General features: G+C 42.4%; 3 protein-coding genes across 3 annotated transcripts; all 3 read right to left on the bottom strand.

The window, feature by feature from the left end:
• Positions 1-44: 44 nt before the first annotated feature.
• Positions 45-2,347, bottom strand: LOC108605706 (G1/S-specific cyclin-D2). The gene is made up of 5 exons (XM_017995498.2): positions 1,506-2,347; positions 1,101-1,322; positions 862-1,036; positions 647-792; positions 45-553 (listed from the first exon to the last, which is right to left on the bottom strand). The coding sequence occupies exons 1-5, from the start codon at positions 1,932-1,934 to the stop codon at positions 308-310; spliced, it is 1,218 nt and encodes a 405-aa protein (XP_017850987.1). The 5' UTR covers positions 1,935-2,347; the 3' UTR covers positions 45-307.
• Positions 2,348-3,970: 1,623 nt separating this feature from the next.
• On the bottom strand, positions 3,971-12,917 carry LOC108606583 (mucin-19; the record flags this gene model as incomplete). Its single annotated transcript, XM_017996812.2, has 14 exons — positions 3,971-5,704; positions 5,780-5,885; positions 5,940-6,414; positions 6,487-6,908; positions 6,970-7,454; positions 7,520-7,738; positions 7,805-9,435; positions 9,568-9,680; positions 9,735-9,984; positions 10,110-10,136; positions 10,213-10,254; positions 10,888-11,061; positions 11,121-11,954; positions 12,033-12,917. Coding segments are annotated over 14 exons (6,870 nt in total), but the record flags the coding sequence as incomplete, so codon positions are not given.
• Positions 12,917-14,138, bottom strand: LOC117134912 (antifreeze protein Maxi-like). Its single transcript, XM_033294378.1, has 2 exons — positions 13,930-14,138; positions 12,917-13,822 (listed from the first exon to the last, which is right to left on the bottom strand). Exon 2 carries the CDS (start codon positions 13,526-13,528, stop codon positions 12,917-12,919), a length of 612 nt encoding a protein of 203 aa, XP_033150269.1. The 5' UTR covers positions 13,529-13,822; positions 13,930-14,138.
• Between the last annotated feature and the right edge of the window lie 949 nt (positions 14,139-15,087).

Raw genomic sequence — 15,087 nt, 5'->3', positions numbered from 1 at the left:
AATTCTTTCCACTGAAATATACATATTTTTAAATATATTAGAAAAGTAAAATTCTTATCAATGTAGCAAAAGTGTTATCAGTCTGAGACTTCCGGAATTGAGTTTTTTCTTTTTTACATTTAGTAATATAGATACAAAAAAAATTTGGTTCTCAATTAATAAAAACAAGAGACACTTTTTGTTTAAACTGTTTTCTCGGTGAGACTTTTTGTGTGAGACAAATGTTTGGGGCAAAAACCAAATCATGTGTGAATGTGAGCGTTGGGGGCATGCATTACTCGATATTCAATCAATCTATCCAATTGAATCAAAACTTTATTTCCTGCAATTCCTTCTGGGCTTGTGCCTGCATTTTGCACGTCTGTGCAAGTTTTGGTAATATAGTAGTTTTCGGTTTCTGACGATGCAGCTGATACTGTTTATGCCGATACCGGCAGTTATAATATCCGTTCAATGAAGGCGAGTTCTCTGTATTGATTAAAAATGGCTGCAATTTGTGCCGGTGTTCGTCGAATATGGATTCCATTTGCAGCATGCATTCCTCAAGTTGATCCTTTAAAGAAAATAAACGTATATATATATATATATATAAAAATACATATACATATATATGTATTGCAAAACGGTTTGCTTTGCAGTTACAAACCTGTTCTGTATTGGTTAAAACAGTCAGACGACTCAACAAAAAGTGAATGTTATGACCTGAGCACAAATGCCATCTGAGTCCATTCATGGATGCGGCAATGCTAGATGCCGCTATAGTGCTGGGCGCATATTTTGAAAAATGATGTTCTGCGAGAATGAAAATATATGCATACTTAGAAACATAAGCAGCTTTAATTTCAAGTTGAATACATTTACCTTTGGCCGCTAATGATATAAATGCCTGTGCGTGTCGGCGCACTTTTTCAATTGTGAGTTCGGAGAACCTTTTGTTACTTATGGGTAGACGTATAATCAATAGATCTAAAAAATCTAAAGCGGTCACTGTTGAAAGATCCCAGCCTAGGAGGCTCAATACATAAAGTTCCCACTTCTGTCAAACAATGCAATTAATTGTATTTATAATGACAACAAAAAGACTCTATGTTTAAGCTTACAATTAAATCCTCTTTGTATATACTATTATCGGTGTAGAAGACCAAAAGATCCACAGACAATGCGCGACAATTGGGCTCGCGTAGTTTGGATGCAAGTAGTAAGCAGGCAGCGCCTAAAATTTGTAGATTTGTTTTTCGCAGTGATTTTGTTGACAGAAATCGATCAAAATAGTTGAGTGCTAATAAAATAACTCCTTCCTGGCACTTTTGCTCGGCGCAAACCTGTAAAAATTATTTTCAAACATTTAAGAAGTAATCTAAGCAGTTCATAAACTACTGCGTAAAAAATGACCGGTGAACTGTAGAATAAACTAACGCGTGAACTAAGAACTTCTTTGTAACTGGTTCACTGATGTTGATGCTAAAATTGTAACTGTAATATTGGTGCATTGCTCTTTTACTCACCTCCATCATCCATTCTACCACAATCTTGCGCATCGGTGGGGTTATATCCTTTTGAACCGTGTGAAAATAGGTTTCGGCATTCTGCTGGTGATTTTCTTCAGATTTTAATGCGTTTTGTAGACAGCGATCAGATTTTAACATTGAATAATCCTTTACAGTATTGCACTGCTCTTGGCTTATATTTATAGTGCCGTTAATATGGTTAGTAATCAATGGACACGTTATTTCTGCATCGCTGTCTGCAATTATCGCATCCGCATTGGCATTTTCATTTGTTGTAACTTCTAATTTCGAGCAACAATCTGGCTGATCGGCATTTTTCATGTTCTCTTTTGAATTAACTTGTGGGGCATCAGTCGTTGGTTTATTATGTATGTATGATAGTATTTCCGAATCACCAACTAGGCTTTCTGAACAAAGCAGATCCATGTTTGTCGATCGAGCCGTCGCCTTTTGATTTATGTATGTATTGTTATGTTAAGAAACGTATTTACATACATAGTTATATACACATTTTCCACAGTATTTAATAACGTGTTTAGATTCGCCTGATATTTTTTATTGCTCTTTTGTACATATAAAAAATGTCTTGAGCATGCTTTACTTGCACACTAATGCATGTGTTTATGTATGACCATACAACATACATACATAAATATGTATTTAAGTATAAACGCACGCACGCACGCAGGTATTGAACAATATACACTTGTTCAATTTACCAATTCACTGCACTTTGCAATGTTCAAGTAACTAAACTGGTTAATTATTTTGACGATGTGAATATTTGTAATACTTTTAACCGATTACCGGTCCGCTATATTTTGTATATATATGCATGATTTAAGAGCAAATAACCTTAGTCTTCGTGATGGGATATTCACAACGAAAATGCATGAATGCTTTTAAATGTAAATCGGGATCTTTTGTGACAATGTAACCGGGCATATCACGATTAGTTGGAAATGAAACAAATTCGATTAATTATCGGTTAAATTTCTTGTACCGCACCGCACTAATTGTATTTGAATGAATTTGTTTCAAATAATAATAATAATAATAATTAAATACCTGTTTGTCTATTGACAAGATAAGCTTATAAAATGGTCACGAAACACATAAACGCATCGAATTTTTGTTAGTATGAATTAAGAACTAAAATCAGTAACTTTTTTATTATTAAACATAGTTCAGGTCTAAAAGTGCACTAATTGAAAAAAAAAAAACAAGTCCAATTTTTGAATTTTTCTTGTCATCACAGGCTTTGTATTCGATCACACAAAATGTTGATGCAACTTCCGTGGACTGCAATGACAAGTGTTCCAAACTTCTTTTTAATTAATTCATTAAAAATATTAATTTTAAATATATAGTACTATAAAATAAAAAGAATTTTGTATACATATAAATTTATTGACTTACGGACAAAAAGATTTTCCTTAATATTTAATTTCATTGTAGAAGCTGCACTATTACTGATAATAGTTACTGCGATTCATTCGATAACGCTATGCAATATCATATTTTTGTCACAATTTAAAAAGCACACACTAACCGATTTTTAAATTTCAGTAAAATTAGAGAAACAACCTAAACAGTTGCTTATAAAAAATAAAAGCAATCTTTATATTAATTTGTTCTTTCAACAAATTGCAAATAGGAGATTGAATTTAAAAATTTGTAATAAAATAAATACATTAAATCATTAACATATTATTATTGTTTTAGTAAATAGTTTCAAGCAGGGAAATATAATATTTTATTTTTATATTATATGTATGGCAATACTTCTTAGAAGATTTCATTAATTTTTGATATTAGTGTTGTCAGGACAGCAAAATAAAAATACTTAATCTTTCACATTACCATAATGTTCCATATGTATGTTCTCTTAAGTAGTGCTGCTAGTTTATGGGATAATTGTCGGTTACAGCTTTAGACATGCCTGTTAATTAATTAATAAGGAGAATACAAAACGGGAAACGGAGTAAACGAGTAAAAAGACTTTTAGACTGTTATTAGAAATAATTCTATTATTATTATATTTTTGATTTATATACATTACCGGTATAACAAATATTACACCTGGAAAAACACAATTCTGGATTGGAATGTGGTATAATTTCATAAGTTGCTAGATGGTAGAATACAACAATTTTATTCAAAAATTGATTGCGTATTTTATGTTAAACGTATGCATGTGTATATATATAAATATAATTATATTTGTATATATTAAAACGTATGCCTATGTATGTACAATCTAATTATCAGTATATATGCTCGCATTACATATATGTTCATTAAATTTTACATATTACAAATAATACAAATGCACGAAATTTATATACGCAAAACTAAACAGCTCATCTAATAGGTTTCGGTGTTATAAGATTAAAGACTTATTGATGTATAAACGAGAGTATGAATGTGCTGTTTGCTTTGTTTCATTGTTTTTTTTTGTATTTTTTTTTTTTTTGTTTTTTTGTAATTAATATTTTGTTGTTTTGTTTGCGTGGGTAGACGTTAGTGGGAAGCAATTATTACCCGAAAGATTATGGCTCGCAGAAAAAATTCGGAGAAAATGGAAAGTGGGTATTTCCATCATTCTAATAATTTTGGTTTTATAGTATATATATATGATAAAAATCTAAAATTTCTTATATGCGACATTATTAACCTTGCCGTATTAAAAATAAATTAATAAATATAAATATATATTTTATATATTACAACAGCTTATTCGCTTATTATCTCTGATTTTCTTTTCTGTGTCTATGTGTATGAGTGTGTGGTATTTGCTTTTCTTTACGTTTCAGGCTAATTATGTGCTGGGTAGAGGTAGGAGATAAAATAGTTCTGTTACAACATTTATTGACATTGCGGGGTAAAATGGTAAATGGTAATGGTACGTGGTGCTAGAAATTTTACAAATTTCTGTGATTTCTCTGATTTTTATTTGCTATTTATAATGATGCTATTGCGAGAGTACTCATCGACTTGGCGTGACCGGTGAGGGTGATATACCAATGACATTACCAGGCATACTATTATGGCTGCCAACATTACCAGGCGCGTTCACCACAATGCCGATGCTGTGGTCGGGCTCCTTTTTGGCCGTTAACGGCGCATGGCTAAGAGAGTCAACAGTTATCATATGCTGCACTGACATGCCCATGGGTGGAGGTGCCTGCAACTGCACCTTGCCCATACCCATTTGAGTACCCATTTGCGATTGCATTGATGGCGGCGGCGCAGATGCACTGGAAGCGGCGATCACACCCACACTGGATGGTTGCATGCGTAAATGCGTAGGAGGTGGACCTAAGGAGCCCACTGATGGCGGCGGTATAGGACTGGGCTCCTTACCACGCAAGTGTGCTGTGGATTGCGCAGCATATATGGCCTCCATCATAGGATTGTATCTCAGTATTTGGCCATACGGATCGCGGCCATATGGATCAATGCCCCACGAGGGGCCAGCAGAAGAAAAATGCGTCATTGGCCCACCAACACCCAGGGGCATCATGCCGCGCGACATATGTGGTGAGGGCGGAGGTATCCCATGTGGAGGTCCGTGTCGACCCGTCACCATAAAATTGGCATGATGATGTGCTGCAGCAACAGCATTCGCTTGAGCCGCCGCCAGCGAGGATGGATGATATCGCGGATCCCCAACACCTGCCGATGAGACTGACGCGGCGCGCATCATCATGACATCTTGTTCTTCTTTCGAGCGCGGATGTTCCTCTTTGATGCGTATTTCGACATTATGATCGCTAAGGCTACGATGGGGCGAGCGATCTCGTGGCGTGCCCATTGAGGCAGCCACAGCTGCTGCCTGTTTGCTACTTTCATTGATTCGTTGTTGCTGCAGCATTCGCTCACGTTCCATTTCTCGTCGTTCCAGCTCGCGACGCTCGCGTTCCTTACGCTCCCGTTCTCGCTCTCGTTCGCGCTCTCGCTCCTGTTGCTCACGTTTCATTTTCTCTTCTTTCTCCTTGCGATCTCGTTCCTCGCGCTCTCGTCTCTGACGATCGCGTTCGCGCTGCTCCCGTTCCCGTATCTCACGCTCCCGTTCTCGCTCCTCTGCTTCGCGACGCGCGTTTTCCAAAGCTGGGTCCCCTTTGATGGACCAGCCACCGGGACCAACGGACGCTGCCGGATGGTAAGCTACAGAGCGCGGTATAGAGCCGGATCTGCAAAGCATACATGGGAAAATATTTATTTATTAGTATGATTGTATGATCTTTAAGCATTTCATTTTCAATTACCTCCATGCATCTAAATGACCGCCCAATGAAATATCTCGTCCGAATGGCGACAGACCGGGAAATCCGAATGAGCCAACGTAGCGTCCAAAGGGCGATACCGCCGTACCTGTAAAAAGGTTTAGTTTTAGTTTGGTTTTATTTCAAATTTTTCGTCATTTACCTATATGACTGGGAGGTGCACCAATAAAACTGGCAGCAAGTGGCGACGCTTCGAAGGGAGATCTCGTGTAGCCTGGCGTTGATGTCATCTCTCCTGGCCTATGCATTAAATGAGGCGATGTTGAACTGAGTGCCAATGCTGGTGTCGCCTTCATGCCAATTGACGCTGCCGAAGCACTGACCGATGTCGGCGGCCCACTCGCTCCGGCGGCAGAGGGACAAAGATTGCTTGTGCCCACAGAACCGCTGCAACCCGGACCAATGTTCATGTTCATCGTACTGCCTGGTGCACTGGAGGTTACGCATATGTTGTTGCAATTCATACTATTATTGCCACCACTTCCGCTAGCAGCAGCAGCGGCAGCTGCAGCTCCGGCCGCTGCAGCTGCACCAGATTTCTCTGAGCTCTGCTTATTTTGATGGTAATAAATCTCCCAGGCAATGCGAACATGCATAGCATTCCAGCGTCCAGTTTTCTGTAAAGTTTATTGAAAGAACGAAAGCCAGTTTATAAAAGTTCCAAGCACGCAAGTGTTAGCCACGCTCACCTTTGGCGCAAATGATGTCAAGTGGTTGGGCGGCATAAAGGGTGTGGGTCCGCCCAGGCCAGCGTGCAGCAAACTGGCCGGATTGTAGCCCGAATAGCCGGGCGGCAGGCCCATGCCTGCGCGATAGATTTGCGAATCGACGGCTGACAGTTTGGGGATGTCTTTGTAGAGTGGCGGGAAGATTTGCGCTGGAGTTGGCGGTGTGGGCGGCGGTATAGCGGTTGTGGCAACTGACATTGGTGTCGCCGACAGCATCTGTGGATGCTGATGGAGATGCGTATGCTGATGCTGATGGTGATGTAACTCTTGCCGCAAATACGAGGCAGCCGTGGAAGTGGGCGGCGGCGGAGGAGGCTGTGCCAGGCCCGAGCGATCCAAGAACCGACTGTCCAGCTCGCGGCGTAACAAATCTGCTTGATCATCTGCAATGCAAATACAAATACATTAATTATTTAACACACATGAGAGCTTTAGATAAAATACTTTTGTTTGGCTGGAAGAGCGACTCGGCTGAGAATGGATGCGATGCGATTGTCGCTGCGCTGGATGACACCGTTGATGCTGTTGCCGCCGCTGCTGATGAAGCTTGTTGCGTGTTGCTGCTCAAGCTGCTGACCGATGTTGTTGTTGTTGTGGCAGTGGGCATGGTCGCAATGCCGGCGGATGTTGTGGACGTTAACGGTAAATGCGTTGTAGAATTATTGCTAATAGAAGACGTTATCGAAATAGTCGATGCTGGCGAAGATTGCGAGGGTCCCGGCGGCGGCAGAAATGTAGCCTGGTAGTTGGATACAGGTATGTTGTGTGCCGTGGCTAGTCCAGGATGCGGCGAAATAGAATTTCCAGCTATTCTCGCTCCTCCAGGCACACCAGCATTCAGCGGAGATACAGTTGGTCGCGTATTGCCGCTGGACATAATGGGCACCGATGAGCTACACGCAACCGCTGTCGTTGGCATTCCCGAGGCGCTGCAAGAGGAACAGAAAAGTTAGTTAAGCTGTAGGCTGGAATGCTTGGCAATTCATCTACTCACTTAAGCCAGGTGCCCGTTTTGGGGGAATAGGATTGTATTTGATTCGCGCCCGCTGCTCCTGGCAGCCCAGTATGCGTTGCCGTTGACAAAATCGTGCCCGATCCACTGCTATATGGTGTCGAAGGCACAAGGCTGCAAAGTGGAGGCACTAGCGTCATGCCCTGCGGCATGCCGCCCATTGATGCTGCAGCAGGATTGCCAGGACGCATGTTTGCAAGGCTGCAAAATAATTGAAAATCCAATTCAAAATCTCCATCAATAATTATATAGCAAAAACACACTTACCTGTTGTAATTGGTTTCCCGTTCTCTGCTGTTGCCCTCGATCTTGGGCGAGAGCACTTTTTGGATCACAGACGAAGATGATGACGACGAAGACGAGGATGATGATGATGACGCTATCGCAGACGTTATCGATGACGTGGGCATGGCTGTTGTTAAACTCTTGACGGCAAGCACTGCATTGGGGGCATTGCTGCTGTTAATGGCTGCTGGACCGACGCCACGTAAATTCGTCGGAGCGGTCGACGAAACAAATTGTGGATGCGAGCCTGAGGATGCGGAGGAGACTTGTATCATCTGCTGCACGGGCAAAGCACCGCCAGGTAGGATTTGCATAGGCGCCGACAGTAACAATTGCTGCCCACCGGCAGCACTAACCGTTGTGCTCGTCTGCATCGGCGCCATAATGGAGGCGCTGGAGACACCAAAGCTGCCCGCGGTATACAATGGCATTTGCGCATGCTGCGCTCCATGTGGATGATGCGTGGCGAGCGAAGTGCTTAGCGCATGGCCTGCTGCATTCATTTGAGGTAATACAGTTGCTGTTGACGAAGACACAACGGCAACATTGCCGTTGTTATTATTGCGCATCATATAGCTCAGCGGCGTCATGGGTCGCAGTCCAGGCGAGCTGCTTACAGATTGCTGCTGCTGCTGTTGCTGCTGTGATGTTGGATTGCCCGTTGGTGGCGCTTTGAGCGTTGTTGTTGGCGCTGCTGAGGACATATCACGACCGCTGCTGCTGCTGCGTTGCGGAGATTGCGCTGAGATTGTTGGCGCTGCCACGGGCAACACCGACGACAGGTACTGACCATGTGCCAAGCTGCCATAGGGAGCATAGAGCGGATAGTTGGCATAAGGCGTGCGATAGGGCGCTGCTTGTATTAGCATTGGCAGACCCATGCCCATGCCCACGCCCATATGTGGTCCCAGCGGCGGCCCCGGTGCAGCACCATGAAAAACCAAAGACGAGCCGCCGATGCTGTTCGCTGCCGTGCTGAACGTTGGCTTGCCACCCATTACGCCCATTGGGCCCATTGAGCTCATCGAGCTCATAACTGTCGCCGCATTGGCACTTGTGATGGTCGCCGCATGCAGCTTGCTGGCATTTACGCCATGCGGCGATATGCGCGTCAGCATGCCACCAGACATGCTTGTGGCACAATTAACGGGCGCATAGCCGGCAATGAATCCGTTGGGCACATGCGTTGTAGTCGTCCCCGTGCTTTTCGTGCTTGCTTCCACTGCTGTTCCCGTCACATCTATCAGTTGCTGCTGCTGCTGTTGTTGTTGTTGTTGGTGTTGCTGCTGCTGATGTTGATGCTGTAGCTGCAGCTGTGCGCTTTCATTCGCTTTAAGTAACGCGTGCTGCTGCGCCGCTCGCTCGCTGACAAAGCCGCTGCTCATTCCCATAGGCGATGCCATCGTCGCTGGCGTTAATTGATTAGGCATTAATGAAACCGTTGACCGCATGGCTATTGCATCCAGCTCGTGTCCGGGTGGTGCGCCTGTTCCAGCTCCCGCTCCTGCTGTACTTGTTGCCATCTTTGTGCTTAAAATTACGCCCTGAGCATTGGTAGATGAAGTCAGACTGAGTGAGGATAATGCTGTCATATGGCTATCGCAGTTAAAGGCCTAGAAAACAAATTATAGTTAGTTATAAGCATCAATGGATAGACAGCTACTGTATATATCGGTTATAGGCAAATGCATAGCATAACTATCAAGTTTATGCCCAAAAGCGATTACTTTTGACTGCACGCTTACCTGTCCCGCGGCGCCGTCCGCTCTCCCATGACTGAGCATGAGATTATGCAAGGAAGTGTCTGTGGCAGCTTTGGGTGAAGCAACGTCGCACTTTTCCAGCATCGGGCTTGTGGCTAAGATTGCATTGGGATTAACAGCAGCTTTGCACTTTGTACTAATGCCATTACCATCGCTTAGCTTCTCGTTGCCATCGGTTGCCATGGCGGCAACGGCAACAATTGCGTCGCTTAAAGGACTCTTAAGCGCCACTGGTGATGTCCTTGAAACGGAATCATCATTATCACTTGGCGCGCATTCCGTTCGTGCCATCTGGTGTGCATAGTCTGAGGATTTGCGTTGCGTCGCACTTTGTCGCGGTGAAATGAGCGTTTGTGTTGGTTTTGGGGGAAAAACAAAAGCTAACATGTTGTCCGAATTCTGTAAATTGAAAGCAAGCAGACATATATAATATTAATCATCATAGCAATAATATGCACTAAAGTCTATTGGGTTTTAAATTTCATTAAACTAATATAAAGACAAAAAATTTAAGCTTTGCTTACCTTATTTTCGCCATTAGCATTATCACACTAAACAGAAAGAAACAAAAAGAAAGAAAAATATGCTTAGTTAATGTTTGCGAATTGAATAAGTCAATTAACTTACGATATTAGTTTCTTTGTTGTTGCTGCTACAGTGAATTGAATTCTGTAAAAATAATTATATAACATAAAGGGATTAAGATTAGTTTTTAGATTTGACTCAGATGCTAATTGCTAATAAATTAAATAATTAATATTATATAGCCCAGCAACTCAGCTAACTGTTCAAATGTAAACACAAGTAGTATAGTCTAGTGTTGTTCATTCATATTTCTAAGAATTAATATCCACGTGACATAGAAAGAGATGCATGACTATTAGAAAGAGAGAGAGACAGAGATACCGGCCGGCGCGTGTGTAAAACGGATTACAATTGCTTCACAGGCGGTCGTCGGTCCACCTTGTCATCGGTCCACCCCCCCGTTTTTGTTCTCAGAATTGTGAGTGATGAACTTGAAAACCGGAACATGCGGATGCTCGCAGCATCTCGTGTTACATTAATTGATGAATGTCAATGTCAATAGATAGTTTCATTCATAGGTGCGCACTTGCAAGGAGTTCGCTAAGTGAGTGGATGAATGAATTTTGTAGCGAGTGCGAATCTAATATATATATATACCCAAGCTGTTGTTCAGCACTACTTAACGCTTGCTTTAATTAATTAATATGAAATTAAAAGCATACAACATATAGATTGAAAATTAGGTGAGTTTTTAGCAGTTTTGAGCGAGTTACTTACATCCAAAAAACGAACACTTAGATCACTATCCTTTTGAAGTAGGATGCTGGCCTCAGCGACCTGCGCTGTACCATTTACCAGATTTTCAGCAGCAATCTCCAGCTTCAGATTGCAGATTGGAAGTGTGGCAGTCGTATGCATTTTAGATTCGCTGCTTTCTAAACTGTTTAACTTCTGCAATGGGAATTAATTTGCAAATTATAAGAGCAACTAAAAATTGTGTATTTACTCACTTTAACTTTCGGACATGAGGCAGATGTTAGCATTACACTTAAATGATTGTTAACTGTTGCAACAACAGTTGCCTCAGTTAATTTTGTGTTCTTTAAACTAATATATTCGGCAACCATACTCTTGGTTTGATTATTTGTTGCATTACAAAAGGAGTTTTGAGATTTGGCAATGTTGTTGTTGCTGCTGCTGCTGCCGGCAACAGTTGCAGCTGTTGCATCCATATGCGACGGCAACATTGTGCGGTTAGCAGTCATTAAGTCATTGCCACCATTCTCTAGTAAGCTGCCCCTCATCACCACTGGGCCCGCTTCAGTCTGCTTAATGTGTGAGTTTTGTATTGCATTGTTGCTGTTTAGCAGATGCTGCTGCTGCTGCTGGTGTTGCTGCTGATGTTGCTGCTGCTGCTGCTGCTGCTGATTTTGATATTGCTCTCCTGTCCAAGACATTTCGTTCTCAGCATCGGGTGCTGTGCACATGTTCGTCAATGGCACGGGATAAACTACGCTATTGCTGTTATTAATTGAAGTACTTTGTGTGTGATTGTTGTTGTTGCTATTATTATTGTTATTATTGCTTATTGATGCTGCTGTTGCGGCAACCACAACGTGGTGGTGACGATGATGATGATTGCTATTATCCTTGACGGACATACTATGATTGTTATTATTATTATTGTTGTTGTTGTTGTGTATGTTGTTCGGGCGTATTGGATGCGGCTGGCCCGTATCTATAATCTTTGGCATTTTCATTTCTTCTATGCTATAGGTGCAAGTTAACTCCTCCAGCGCCGAGAGCCGCTTCTCCTTGCGTTTTTGTCCCAATTTCATTGCAAACTGTGTAAGTGTAAGTAACAAAAGTCAAATCATATGCAAATAAATAAGCAAACTAATATAATTGAATTGTTCGCTTACCTCGAGATCTTCATATGTTTTAAACTCCAATATGGCAAAGCCATCAATGATTTCCTCTTCGAGCACAGGTGAACGCGGCAATTTGCGTCGCACTGGAGGTGGCGGACGCGGCGGAGGCTTATCGCGCGGCAGCAATAAAGTGGATGAGGATGATGTGGAGAGCAAATCCTCGTCCAGGGATTCACCCTCGCTATCGCTTGGCGTTGCCATGAGACCTGAGTTACACTCCGGCGAATGCGGCGGATTTAACAGCAGCGAGGCTATGCTATCGGTTGGCGGTAGCAAATTATTGCTGCCATTGCTGCTGCTGGTGAAATTGCCATTCGAATTATTGCTATCTTCGCCCACGCTCCCAGCGCTATTCAGATGATAGAGTATGCCATTGCCTGGACCCAAGACACTACTTGTATTGCTTAGCATAGCAGCTGGCGCCATAGTGGCCACAGTGCCATTGATCGTGGGAGCAGGATTGCTCAAACCAACAATCGTCATAGCACCGCCACCGCCAACACCAACACCACCGCCTCCGCCTCCGCCGCTGCCAGCGCTCGCAGCAGCACCAACAGCTCCGCCCGTTGCTCCAGCTGCAATCAATGCATTTGATATGCAACGATTATCGCGCTCTGCCTGCAGACGCTGTGCACGCTCACGTCGACGTTTCTGCTGACGCTGCTGTTTACTATTGAGACCCGATCCCGATCCCGTTCCTCTTTCCGTTCCCGTTCCTGTTTGGTGTGTATTGTTGTTGTTGTTGCTGCTGCTGCTGCTGCAGGTGTGACCATTGGTGATAGCGTTGGTAATACCACTCGGTGCGACTGCAGCAGCAGCAGCAGTCCCAGTCGATGCTGCTAACGTTGGCGGCGGCGGCGTTAGAGACTTTTCCCTTATCCCGTGCCCGCCTCAGTTGGATCAATACTGTGCTTGTGCATCTGCCGCTGCGCGGCTGCTGCCGCGACAACAGATAGCTCCGTATCTGAATCGAAATCGCTGGCACTTGGACCTATGGAAGCTGGAGCTGAAGGCATATCTGTTGTACTGGATTGCTCTAAAGATGCTGCTGCTGTCGCCGTCGCTGTCGGCGTCGGCGCTGATGCTATTGTCGGCGCTGGCAGTAAAGCAACACAACTTAAGGAAGCAGCAGCTGCCTCGCCTGCGGAACTAAAAAGTTGTGGCGTAGGCGGCGGCAGGTTAAGCGTTGCTGCAGTTAAACCTGCTGCTGATGATGATGATGATGATGCGGCAGCTGCCGCTGCTGCGGACGTTATTGTCGCTGCTGCTGCTGCGGCTGTCATCATCGTCGTCGTCGTCGTCGTAGTCGCGCAATCCATGCCAGCGGTAGTCTCAGCCGCCGCTAGACTATCCTGTGGCGTTGTTGCAAGCGACTCCGTCTGACTGCTACATGCAACGCTAGCAACGGCCGCACCGGTGCCGGCAGTGCCGGCACTAGGCGGCTTCAACTCCGGCATATCCGTGTTGCTGTTGCTAGAGCTATCCATTCTTATAATGCAGCCACCAAATACATGCGTACGCTGTGTGTCTGGGTCGGCGGTGGCGATGTCTGTGTATGTGCCAGTTTGCGTTTGTGTTTGTTTTTGCTTTGATTTTGCTTTGTTTTGTTATTATTTGTTGTTTGTGTTTTTTGTTGCGTTTGCTCATCTACAATATCAATAATACTTTCGTGTAACATTTGCTGCTCTGCTGCGACGCCTGCAATCAAAACTGTAATCAACAATGCTGTCTCTGTCGTTGTCCATGTGAACGTCCATTGGGTTTCACCACAAATTTCTTGGCTGAAATTACATACATACAAACATTATACATAGACGTTACAATCATGCTTGTCGAATCTTATTGCTTTTTTATACAATATGCATGCATAAATAGTATACACACATACACACACACACGCAGCCTCAAACAATTAATTTTCCTTAAAGTTGCTCATTTGTCCATAGAATTTTGTTGCAAAAGTATGCAGTTTTTTTTATTTTTTTTTTAACGAATATAGCACATTAGTTAGTCGCATGCCGAAGGCTAACCGGTATATTATACATAGTATGTATGTATATGTTTTCACTATTATCAATATTCACAAACACACAAAAAAAAAACACTCAAAATAAACTTTGAATTTTGTGCGTTTTTTTATTTAATTTTTTTTTTTTTGTAAATCGCTTGCGAACGCACATAAATATTCGTACATATATACATATTGAAATATATCAATACACGAGTATATTGTAATACACACACTTTTGTATACTTATCTATGTATGCACGTAGTATGTAGTATGATGTATGTAGTATGTACATACATATATACATACGCAAGTATGTTGCTTGGTTTTGCATTCATATGTACAAATGTACTTACAGCTTTCAAAGTATATGCATACATACATACGTATGTATATAAATATATATATGTATATATATATATATATATACGGCATGTTTATTACATGCACATGTACATACATGCGTGTACATGTATAAATAAATTTGTATATATTCCTATTTCATATGCATAATGCTGCATTAATTGTTCACTATGTCATTCGGCATTTATGTAGTTTAGTACGGTGTTCATTTGTCAATATTTCTCACATATATGCAAGGAGTGCACAAAACGTTTTTTTAATTCATTTAATTTCTTTTTTATGTTAAGCAGTGCTGACAAGTCGGCTGCGAGAGCGCTGGCGCGCTACTTGCTTTGTTTTATGTATGTATATATGTATGTATACAATGATTCTAGCAGCCAATAGCCATCTCGCTTGCACTTTATAAGAGTAGTCACTATCAAAGTGCTCCCGAAGTGTTTTGTTCGTAGCAACAGCTACACTGCCGCAAGTTAGCAGCTTACTTTGAAGGACTTGTTAATAGGCTGCAAATTATGTTTCATACATTTTCACTGAATTTACACAGCACACGTACATTCATTCCGATTAACATGAACACATTGAATTTTGCATATTTGCTTTAAATGTGTTAATCTTCAGCATAGAAAACATTAATGAGTTCCGAAACTTTTTACCACAAATCGAAAACACTGCAG

This window comes from Drosophila busckii, chromosome X, assembly GCF_011750605.1.
Source record: "Drosophila busckii strain San Diego stock center, stock number 13000-0081.31 chromosome X, ASM1175060v1, whole genome shotgun sequence".
Lineage (NCBI taxonomy): Eukaryota > Metazoa > Arthropoda > Insecta > Diptera > Drosophilidae > Drosophila > Drosophila busckii.
This window is presented reverse-complemented; position numbering and strand designations above follow the sequence as displayed.